At 42.9% G+C, this 12407-nt stretch overlaps 1 protein-coding gene and 1 long non-coding RNA gene across 3 annotated transcripts in view; one reads left to right on the forward strand and one right to left on the reverse strand.

Annotated features, from left to right (window-relative positions):
• MYO16 (myosin XVI) overlaps positions 1 to 12407 on the forward strand; it is a 2357781-nt gene that overhangs the window by 906983 nt on the left and 1438391 nt on the right. For both annotated transcript variants that reach the window (XM_085622905.1, XM_085622906.1), the window contains exon 15: positions 5302 to 5419. In XM_085622905.1, the coding sequence (XP_085479031.1) occupies positions 5302 to 5419 (118 nt within the window). The remainder of the gene's footprint in view (positions 1 to 5301; positions 5420 to 12407) is intronic.
• On the reverse strand, positions 6594 to 6960 carry LOC146805630 (uncharacterized). The gene is made up of 3 exons (XR_014967484.1): positions 6931 to 6960; positions 6812 to 6838; positions 6594 to 6714 (listed from the first exon to the last, which is right to left on the reverse strand). It is a non-coding gene; the product is annotated as an uncharacterized LOC146805630 (long non-coding RNA).

Here is a 12407-nt window from a genome sequence, read left to right on the forward strand (position 1 = left end):
TGAGAACCCACTTGGACATTCCGGGATCCAGCACACCGCCTTTGCTCACCACGACATGGCCTTCTAGCCCTAAAGCCAGCACCCTCTCTGTGATCCTTCGACTCCCTAGAACACCACCCGTGAGTGCAGCAGCACCCTGAAGGACTGGCTGACCAAGCACTACTAGAATCCCAGCAATGGCAAGATGATCATGCTGTGTAAATATGTGATATATATTTGTCCAACCCTAATCGCTTAAAATGTTCTTAAAATGTAATTTTGAGTGAATTTGCATCTTGTATATATGTAACTCTAACCACTAGTATCTGTAGTAGACATATGTACTTACTGCCATTCTTATGTGAGTTCAGATTTATTTTCTGTTTGTATCTTTACCGTAACTCATGTATTCTAAAGTCCTCATGTAGTGTAACTGGTTCTGTTCTAAAGCACTCTGACACCTTCGTGTACAGTATGCACTTTATAAAAATGTGTAAATAAATTGAAGAAAAGTTATTTCCCCTTAAATATAACCTGAAGCTTGGCTGGGTAAGGGAGCATATTTTGGACTCCCATTTCCCACAGTTTCTGCTTCACCTGGTCAAATGACCTCCACTATTTCTGACCAATTCTGGTTAGTCCGGAAAAATCAGGATCCCCAGAGCGTCAATCATAAGAATCCCCAGTGTCTTGGCCACACGTAGTACCACATCCCTGTCCCTATAGTTCAACAGGTGGGCTAATATCTCTGAGTGCGGTTGTCCATGGGGGGGGGGGCTTCCTCGCCTGTGCCCAATGTGCTCTCTCAATGAGGAAACATAGGAAAATATGCTCTTCCAGTAGGAAGGTGCAGTGCCAGTCCTTCAGGAAATGTTCTGGTTGATTCCACTCCACTCTCTCAGGGAATCCCACAAACTTCAGGTTATTTCTCCTAGTGTGCCCCGCAGAACCATTTGCTCTGTTAGTTAATGCAGAGACTGTGCCCTTCATCTAATGTACCATTTGGCTGAGGTCTTTGCCTGCATTTTCCAATGCTCTGATTCAGGTCTCAGCTTCCTTATCATGACCGGTAGTCTTTTCTAGATCCTGCAGCGGTAGGGTCATGTTTGCACCCACTTCTCCTGTTTTAGTTTCCAGGGCATTCAGGAGGTCTCTATGGCCTTTGGGATTGCCAAAGTTTGTGTGAGTTGCAGTGTTTCAGCCCCCTCTTCTCTGGACTCTAGCAGCATGGTTTCTGATATGGGTTTTGCAAACTTGTCTAATTTCCCTTACTTAGGGGACACTTTGTCCCTCGCCATTGTCACCTACTTTGTGGAGTGGTAGACCACCTCACAACCCACCAGGCCTCCACCTCCGGCCCAAGGGGAGCAGCACAAGAAGCCGACGGGAAAAGGGGCATTCACAACCTGGCCTTCTCCCTTATCATTTTGTGTCCATAAGTCCGCTTTATTGGGGACCTTCAGTACAAGCTAAATTTCACCTATCCATATCCATCCAGGTGTCTGCTAGGCACATGACGCCACCCTCCCGTTGATCTCTCAGCTGTTGTTACTCTCTTACCTCACTGGCATGCGTGCCATCTTCACTGGCCTGTACTTTTGATCTCCCTTACGCTCTCCCTCCACCACTCCATGCTCTTTTCCAGATGGTTGTAGGAGGCCTGGAGTATGGTAATGTTGCTTACATCACCCTGGGTTGCATTGCACACCCAGCTTTGTCCAGTGGGCCCTGGAGCTGTCATATTGAGTGGTGATTTATAGGTCCAACCCCTTTCATGGAGGGGTCTCGGAGACAGTTATCTTTTCATGCTTCGCCGGTGTCTTCGTGTGCCCAGCCCTTGCCTACATCACTTGGGAGTCAGACGCAAACCCTCTCTTAAAAGAAGCCAGCCGTTGGCAGTTTCACACTTTGAGGCCCTCTTGGCTGCCCCCCTCAGGGCTCCTCTCACCACTTCTGGCGATGCAGCACACCCAAAGGAATTCGTTTTATTTATTTAAATGTGTACTTACCTCCGTTCATCCATATTCCGGTGTTTACATTTTCCCCCTCTGCCCCTCCCCCGCCCCACCTCACTGCCCCACCAAACTCCCTCCACGGACCGCTACTGTACCCCTGCTTTCAGCTGCTACACAGGGGCAGAAGAGTAATGGTAAGCCATACATAACTTGGCCTCTCCTCCTTGTTCCAAATTTTAAAACAAATACCTAACCTCCTGTCACCCACCACCACCCTCTGTGCCTTCCCTTCCCTCCCCTTCGGAAGCTATGCTCCCTGAATTCCATTGCTGCACCGACAGGCTCTCAGAGCCCAGCCCAGGAATTCCTTTACGATGTATCAACAGTGAGTTAGGAGATTGTTAACCCACCATTGCTACTGCATCACAGAAGTGAATTATCACATTTAGAATGTGTCATTCACGCTACTCTCTCTCAGTGAGAACCATACATAACACAGGTTTGAATAATGCCAGTACAAGCGTCCATTTATGGTAAGTGTGGTTTTCACATACTCACTGTACATCTATTTACCGCTGCCATTGTTGAGCATTTCTTTTCATAGGCCTTTGTTTTCTGGGAGTAATTCTGCTAATAAAGAAACATTCCGACGAAAGAATAAATTGCATTCTTGGGAAAAAGTAAAAACACTGCAGTGCCAAAGGCAAAGGACATTTGTTTCTAACAAAGAAAAATAACACCCACTCTCACCATAACTGTTGCCAATTTTGAGCAGTATGTAAGACGTTTTGAGTAACACGATCTCCAATTGGCCTAGTTTCACATGGAATAAAAAGACAGAACATCATGATAGGTGCACCAAAGCATTGTTTTTATGCACAAATCAAGGAATATGACACCGGAAAACATGGTCTGGAGCGAAAAGATATCTTGAGAACTAAGAAGGAAACGTGATACCTTTGTCTGCAGTATGCAAAGCCGTACTCGGAAATAGTGTTTGCACGTTTCAATGTTCTGGAACAGTCTTTCCTGAAGAGCGCCTTTTATTTCAGTTGGAATTGAGCCACAATATCAGGCTGAACTGGTATCCAGTTCGTGTGAAACTATAGCCAGTGACACATGCTGAGTCTTTCTTCAGTCCGTGTTCATGAGATCATTCTTTGGTGTCCATTGTGGTTTTTCTGGGTAGTTGGTTTCCTTTCCCTCAAAGATAATGACTCCAGGCCTTTGTAAGGCCGGGGTGGATGATGTGTCCTGAACTCCCCTACATTGGCCCAGCAACCGTATGGAGTGTAGGGTGGGGCTCTGGCTCCTTTCTGAATGCAGTGCTTCCAGTCCTACAGAGGAATTATGAATTTCAATCAAAAGCCCCTACAGAGGCGTTCCTTCTTAAAGGTACTAGCCACATAATTAATGCACAACAAGGCAAACCTATAGAATATTAGATGGGTACATGTCCATGACGCAGTCGTTTCCCACTAAAGGATTTCAAGTGACTTAATTGACAGGAAAGTAAATAATAGGTTGCCTTTGCATCAACTGTGATGTCACATGGAACGGAGACAGCGGCCCTTCCTTCTACAATGTGGTCTTTGCTACCAGTTCCTTCTCCTGAATAACCCCCTGTAAACTGACCTTGTGGCCCAGGGAGAGGAGTCATGTGAGAGCCGTGGACAGGATGTCTTACCTTACCCTTCCACATCCCATTATTTAAAAAATATATCTTCCCGATGTCCTGTCATTCTCTTGTCGCTCCCCCTGGCCTGACCTTCTCTTCCATACAAGTTTTCTAATCAAAACGTACCATTCTCCTCTAGCTACAGGCAGGAGGTGGAGCAGGCATCGCTCTCATGGTCTGCGCATGCTCCACACCATATCCCTGTTGTGATCTGCTTTTTTTTAGGTTTGCGACCCCTGGTATTTAATGGACAAGGATAACTATGCTTACAAGCTCTGACACTGAATGCAGAGGCGAGGGACTGCTGTCCTTGCAGGTCTTTACCACTGCATTTGAGAGTGGCTGCAAAGATTCACAGATGGGTCCTACCTCATGAATTCTTGTGAGGCAGGATTTCTGGGATTCCTAGCTAAGAGCCGTGTTGCTCTGTGCAGAATGATTACATCGGTGCAGTGCATAAAGAGGACCTGTAGCACAACAAAAGCTGCACAAAAACAATGTTGCAATGCAACCCAGCCACGCAAACCTGTATCTTTTAAAAATGAAGGGCCAGATTTATCAAGGGTTTGTATTGCCCTTCCCTTAGGGGCAACGCAACCTCTAAGTCAGATTTACCAAGCAACACAAGGCCCCCTTGTGTGGCCCTGGGGTGCTTTGTAAATCTAGAGCAACACAAGGCAGCACCAGTCACTGCCTTGTGTTATTCTGCCCTAGGAAGGCATTCCATGGGTGGAGCGAGAGTGTTCCGATGCATCCACCCATGGATTTTGGCACTTTCCCAGATTTACCAACACTGGTAAACCCGGGAATGCGTCGAAATGCTATGCCTTTCCATGGGAGGTGCAACAAGGAAAGAAATATCCTTATTTCTCCTCGTTGCTTCCTCTTTCTAAGTGTGCTGCAGAAAGAGGAAAAAGCATCAGAGGATTGTTTGGTGCAGGTAGGTGTCCCTCCCTGCACAATTACAATCCTGCGTGTAATGCAGGCACCCTTATACCATGGCGCAAGGGTGACTTCGTTGGCGCTAGGCAGCAGATTGTGCACCTGTGGTGAAAGAGAGCAGGAATGTGTCAGATAATGGTAGAAAGCACACCCCTGCCCTCTCCCTTTCACGCAAGTTGTCTTTCTGTGTTGTGTTGCATGAAACTTTGGATAAGCCTGTCCCTAAATGCCAAAGACAAACGGATTACTGATTAATTAAGTAACACATGTCATTTCCATTGTGCTTAAAGAGAAGAGACGCAAATTAGAATTGACAAATGTTCCGAACCAGATACAGGCATACTGTAAACAGAGCTTGGAATGAGTCTTCATGCAGAGGGTTAGGGACACAAGTTTAAGTCACCAGTTTATCACACTATGCTACGGGCATTCTAAAGAATGGTACATGAATATCCAACAAATCTGTATAATACTGACTACGATCTGCATGCGTAAATTAGGCACATCATAATTATATTGCGTTTTCCATTATCTTTTGAATCGGAGACTATACTTTCGAGTTGTTTTGGAGCTGGGCGTCCAGTTTGGAATCCTCGCTTGATAAATGTAGGCGCACATGCATTCTCTTACTAAAATACAAGGAAAGGGGATTCTTCCAGTTAGATAAAATAGTCAATGGAGCTGCTGCTTCTTAAAATATTAGACAAGCAATAAAATTTAAAAAAATGTTTTTGCTTCTTTTTTCAGATTAATTGTATTCTGGAAGCTTTTGGGCATGCGAAAACAACACTAAATAACGCATCCAGCCGATTTGTAAAATACCTGGAACTTCAATACTGCGAAAAGAAAAAAATCCTACTCGGAGGTAAGATTTATTGTAATTTTAAGAAGCATCAGGTGAATGCTTCCACTATACATATCAAAACCCAAGCAGCCCGTCACCGAACAAAACAACAATCAGAGAACCAACCGATTGTATCATGTAGCATCATCACTAACCACTAGATGGCAGAAGAGCACAAGAAAAAGTTAAGGCATAATGTATACCTTAAAATCTCGCAGAGTTAGTAAAGCAAATGAAGCGAGTTTTTTTTCTTTTTTCCCCCAGTTTTCAGCCGCGGCCCGTGGAGGGAGTTCCATGGGGCGAAAAACCGAAATATGGATAATTGCATGTAAGTAAACAATAAAATAAATAAAACGAATTTCGTAGCGCGCGCTGCATCGCATTTTACTTACTGTATTGTTTACTTACCTGCAATTATCCATATTTCGGTTTTTAGAACCCCCCACCCTGCCCCTCCCCCGCCCCGCCTTTCCGCCCCACGGAACTCCCTCCACGGGCCGCAGCTGCCAGTTTTATATAGCGCAAATTCGCCCCGGAGGTGTTGGAACGCTTTACATGAGCACCTATTACATTACACAAGCACACATTCATTTTTGGTAGGCATGGAGAGATTCAGGGGCATATTAACAACGGCCTGGCCGTGCTTAGCGATAATTATATTATCGCAGGCTATCTCTGGTATTTATCGCCCTGGTAGCGCGTTATTAACAACGCGTTTATCCAGGGCGATAAAAATTCCAGAGATAGCGAGATAACCTTGCTGATACGACCCACAGGGTCGTATCAGCATAATCCTCCCCCTATGTTACAGATGGCTGAGTCAGGATTTTAAAAAACGTTTATGGAGGGAGAGCACTCCGGTGAATTAAAGCAAAACATTTTTTGAAAAGTTCTGAGAGAATGTAGACCAGCGGTGCTACAGTTATGTAGAAGTTTGTCCTCTTCTACTGCGCAAAAATAGAGATAATGACAGGGTGAGAGCCTGTATATAACTGTGCACTATTCACAAAGTGTCTAGTCCGACACTATACCATCTTTTGAAATCATGTTGTACTTTTAATTTTCAAAGATACAACCATCACATTATCTGAAATATATACCGTTTTGTACAAGGCAACAGAAATGTTTCAACAAAATGTTTAAATAAGCAATTCAGTCAGTATTTACATGAAGAAAATTCACAAAAAAAGTGTTATGTAATATACTAACATCCGCATGACACAAACATGTAGTTAAACATTAACAGATTCATAACAACAGAAGTGTCAATGCCCAATGCATTTCGGAACCAGCCGGTTCCTTCGTCAGGGGCCAATCTGAAAAATACAAGATAAACCATTTTCTAATGAGTAAGTGTATTGAGGCTCAATCTCATCTGTTCTAATGGTGTACAAACATAACTCTGTAAGTTACCTGTATGAATGTTCAGTTTGATACTCTCTGAAAAAGACAATGTACTGATGTAAACAACAGCTAAGACTGGATAATGTACGCGAATAAGGAAGGTGAGCGACTGAGAGACTCAGGCTTACCTGGAATAATGGAAACTCGTGTCTCTGAAAAAATAGAATACCGGACTACATTGAGCATGTATTTTGAGCATAGCACGAGATATATAGCTTGCGTGAAATATGTTGTAAAAGGTGGAGAGAAGTAGAATCTTACCTCAAAGAGGAGGTGCGTAAAATGCTGAGGAAAAATAAGCAAAGAAACGGGTGAGAATATGTTTCGGCAGGAATAAACTGGTGTGTTCAGCTACGACGATGAAACGTGAAGGAACCCTTACCTGATAGAAGACCGAAGATGAGAGAAACCACCGAGCGCCACACAGTTAGAAGCGAATGAGAGACAAAAATCGTGGCAACTACATCTAGTGCAGAAGCCGGAAAAAGACCGGAAATACTAAACAAGGACGAGGGACTCAGAGTGAGACAAGTACACCAAGCGAGCCCAAATAGGCGCCATCTTGGAACGATAAAAAGCAAACATGCTATTGGATCTGAAGATGCGTGAGGCTAAAGAATGCAAAGTCTAAATAACGATGAAAAGATAAAAAATAAAAAATAGTGGAACACTATGTTGGTAAATGAAAAAATAAAACCGGACGGTATTCGTAATGTAAACTGACGCGCAGTGGACTGTGTTGCGAATAAAGGATAATAAGGTAGAAAAAAGAGCTTAGGGGTAAGGGGAAGTGATGGACAAAAGGGGAGAGACTAATAGAGAAAAATACAGCAATAGAGCCCAAATGAGCGCCATCTTGGAACGATAAAAAGCAAATATGCATATGAATCTAAGAGTACTATCTGAAGTGTAATGAAGAGTAGACGTAGATGAAGTGGTGAACGGGAAAAAATGACTTCATTGATAAGGATACTGTGAAAAAAAAAAGTAGAGGACTAGTGATATGTGTATGTATAACCCAATGTATCAATCCTGTGGTGCTGATATGAGAAATTTGTCATCAGTACTTAGAGAGGCCCCGTGGGGCTTGTGTGCAAAGAAACGAAAACTAGGATTAGATAAAGCATGACATGTCAAGCCTGTCATTAAGACCTCTTGGTATCATGGTGTCCAGAAATTTAATCCAATATACCTCTCTCTGCAAAAGTTTAAGGTGAATATTCACTCCATGTTGTGGCACAACATGTTCTATAATTTGAAATCTGAGTTGGGATATTGAATGACTTGCTTCCTGCCAATGGGTCGGGATTTTAGCAGATGTTAGGTTTTGGCGAAAACGACCGTTTTCGCCAAAATCTAATGTGTGCTAAAATCATGTGGGCTGCCTTGTAAATATCGCGATGTAAACGTCAGCGATATTTGCAAGGTAGTCCATCTTGGGTACGCCCAGTAACGCCCACTTTGCATCTCATTGGAGATGCAAAGGGACATATTTACAAGGGCTTTATCTCCGCTTTTTTGGCTTACAAAGCCAAAAAAGTGGAGATAAAACCAGCGCCCTATTTACAAGAGGTAAAACCAGTGCCCTATTTACAAGAGGGTGATAACATGCATAATCGCATGTTAGCACCCCTTTTCCCAACGCCTCACTTTGCATCTCCAATGAGATGCAAAGTGGGCGTTACTGGGCGTACCCAAGATGGACTACCTTGCAAATATCGCTGATGTTTATTTCACGATATTTACAAGCCAGCCCACATGATTTTAGTACACATTAGATTTTGGCGAAAACAGCCGTTTTCGCCAAAACCTAACGTCTGCTAAAATCCTGACTTAGCCATCCCTAACATAGGGGGTGGATTATGCTGATACAACCCTGTGGGTCGTATCAGCAAGGTTATCGCCCTTTTGCAGGGAACATCGCTGGAAAACCAGCGATGTTCCCTGCAAAAGGGCGATAACCTCGCTATCTCTGGAATTCTTATCGCCCTGCAGTAACGCGTTGTTAATAACGCGCTACCAGGGCGATAAATACCAGAGATAGCCTGCGATAATATAATTATCGCTAACCACAGCCAGCCGTTGTTAATATGCCCCAAAGTGAGGCATTGGGAAAAAGGGTGCTAACATGTGATTATGCATGTTAGCACCCTCTTGTAAATAGGGCGCTGGTTTTATCTCCGCTTTTTTGGCTTTGTAAGTCAAAGAAGCGGAGATAAAGCCCTTGCAAATATGCCCCTTAGTGATTTGCCCAGAATCACAGGATGTTGAGCCGACACCGCGACTCGAACCTGGTTCCCCAGCTCCAAAGTCGGCAACTCTGGCCTTAGATTGTATGAGAGGTATTTCTCATCATAAGTAGTTGTAAAATTATACGATCGTCGAAAGCATTTCTTGAATTGAGAGTTATACTCATAGATAATGATGTTATTCACGTGTCAATAGCTGTCAGTATAAAAAAGTGAAAGTCGTACAACCCAAAGTTTCACAGATTTGGTCTTGAGCTTATCCCTGACCATTCTGTGTGCGGAGAAACAAAGGTCATTGGTAAATTATAAAGCCATTATCGCAGTGCTTATTTTGTGCAAGTGATGGGCACTGGATCATATTTTTGGAGACTAGGCTGATTTTTAGCATTAGACTTACCCAGCACAAGAGAGAGGAAGATTGTTGGAAGGGGAGAAAGATGTGGAAAGACAACTATTGTAAAATGATAAAGCCAGAAAAGGGATGAAAAAGAAACTGAAAAAGTGTAATAAACAGACAATGGGGTTGTATCCAATAAAGTTAGCAATGCAAGAGGAAATGTAATACTGGTATCACTTTCTGTCACATTTTTGGTCTATCTGGTGTCTTCAATAGTTGAAGAGCTAGAGCAGCCCAATTTTGATGGTCTAGCTTGACAGAGCAGCTTTCACCAGACAATTACGTGAGCGTCACATAGCAGAAGGGCTTTGGTTGCGCTCACATGTTGGGAGCCAGGAGTACATGTTTTGATTGGTCAGAATTTTGTGGTTCCACTAAAAAGTGCTTGCCCTCCAAGTAGCTCTGATAATTATGTTTGTTTATCCAGCTGCCTGAGCTTGAATTTTCAGGGGCACACACAGGACATTTTAAAGCTATTAAAGTGTCTTAGATAACTAGATAATATATGCTATTTTTCTCTGACAGCTGAATTGATCAGAGAAGGGCAGTCATTAACCTATATGGATTTTTAGGTCTGGGTTGACAGGGCAACTGTCCCACCATTTAACCTACACTAATATTTTTCTATGTTTCTTTGCTTCCATATAAATACATATCCATTCCCATTCTATCTAATTGTAATGCTTCACGTTTACATACAGTATTCCTTTAAAGCAAGACCCATCAGCATTGCCAATGCTTGTTCAATCTTAGGCAGCTGTAAATAGTTGTCTGTCATAGGAACTTTAAAGGCATGTGCTGTTTTTGGCATTTATTCACATGTCTAAGTTGAACAACAGAACATAACATAATAAAATACACAGAGCAACGTAACAACACCATATAAACATAAGTCACAACAAAACAGTCAAAACAAAATACAACACGACCACCACCGTACAACAATATCATATTGCAGCTATGTCGAACACAAACATCAAGGCTCAAAAACAACAAAACGCAACACCACCACAACAAAATGCCTCACAATAAATAAGCATAAACATTCTTGTTGCATGCCTGCCTTCAGAAACCTGCTTTCATAATACAAGGTAAAACTTGTTTGTATCACCATTGTCTCAACTTACCAACAATAGCACGAAAGAGTGCCAGTGAAAAATGTTTTGTGATTCAGCCCAAGAAGTGTATGGTGGTATAATAAAAGGTCACGAGGTGGAATCAAGACTGGGCAGGTATGGTGTTTTGGCAAACATAGCAATCAACAGCACTGGCAGCGGTCTCCTAAAAAATACTTTTGGCCCCCACACATTTTGCTTTACAAAGGGCTGCCCTGCCACTTTGTCTATCTAAGGATGACATATGATGAAAAAGACCAGCAGACACATGATGATTATTCGCCGCACACACAAAATCTCTTCTCAATGCACAGAGCATCTGCATAAAGATATGAGACTGTCCATCCTGCAGCAGCACATTTATCCCCTAAGGGCCCTTCTAAGATCTGCCTAGGATGCTAATTTTGAATAAAAGTCTCAGGACCATCACATTTACTGTTTAGAGGCCTGATAGTTGGCCAGACAGATTCAGTGAGTTATGCTTGCCTCAAAAGGTTTCAGACACTGAGGCTCAGGACTGTCAGTGCCAAAAAGTGAAAAAAAGATGAGGGGTGGAAGCGGGTGTCTTGCTTCACACTCCCAGATAATATAGAATACCACTCTCCCACACAGTTGCTTTAAATAGGACAAAGCAATAAACATTACACAACACCACCTGGAAAGGGATTTCACTTTATAAAATTAAGCACATCAAAGACTGTTTTCAGAATGAGGCTTGGGGTTTTATTTATGCAATGCTCTCTAACAGAAAGGCTTTCCCAGATGTCAAATGAACAACATTCAAATGTATATATAGATATATGTATATATGCAAGCAAGAATAACACACTTGGCAAATGCAAGTGTTAAATGCATGGATAATAATATAATAAAATGAACACAAGCAGGAATAAGACACAATCAAATTATACTGGATGACCTGCAAGAAATCAGAAAGATGTATACACTAAATACATCAGATGATTAACTTGGATGTGCACACAGACTCTCACACATCACAAAGTCAATACTCAAAGAAAACACCTCAGATAATTATAGCCACTGGAAGCTGAATATGCACACAAACAGCCACACATCACAATGGCAACAATAAAAAATCAAACTCTTCACCTGGTGCAAACTTCATCCTGGCCCACTCCAGACTGGGGGATTCACAGCTGGGGTCAAGAGACTCAGCAACCAGATGCCTGTACTGACGATGCGTCGACCTTTCAGGCTCAAACCATCCCGGTTTCTAAGTCAACAAGCCTCAGCCTTATAGTCTCAAAACACACTAGAAGGTTCTGAGGGCTTTTCCCTTGTGCCAAGGAAACTTACTGGAGGTGGCCACTTTCCATGAAAGCATTCCAAGCCAAAGGAGTTCTCACCTTCCTTCTACATTCTCATGTGTTCCAGCCTTTATCTTAATGAAGCTTACAAAAGTCTCCGGCGGTACATTCAACAAAATCAAAACAACCTTGAACGTGAATAACCTAAGCAACTTGAGTAATCTGGGGGCCTGCCTGTGCGAGCTAAAAACTTAAGCAAGACAGAGTCAGCATTCAAGGTGACATGAGGGCATGTCATTGCCAATAGTAAGAAGTTCATACTACTTCCCAATGTACAACACAATGCACATTTGTGCAACACTGCCTATAGCATCACATACTTCATCTCTCAATGTACAATACAATGCACATTAGTGCACCACTACTCATAGCACCGCATTTCGAGACAAAAAAAGTACATTCCACTCTCTCTCTCTCTCTCTCTCTCTCTCTCTCTCTCGCTTTAATGCTTTCAAATGCACATCCCACACGTTCTGCTCCTGGCAAGGCTGTTCTACTCTGTGACAGCTCCCACTT

The sequence above is a fragment of the Triturus cristatus genome, chromosome 8 (assembly GCF_964204655.1).
Source record: "Triturus cristatus chromosome 8, aTriCri1.1, whole genome shotgun sequence".
NCBI lineage: Eukaryota > Metazoa > Chordata > Amphibia > Caudata > Salamandridae > Triturus > Triturus cristatus.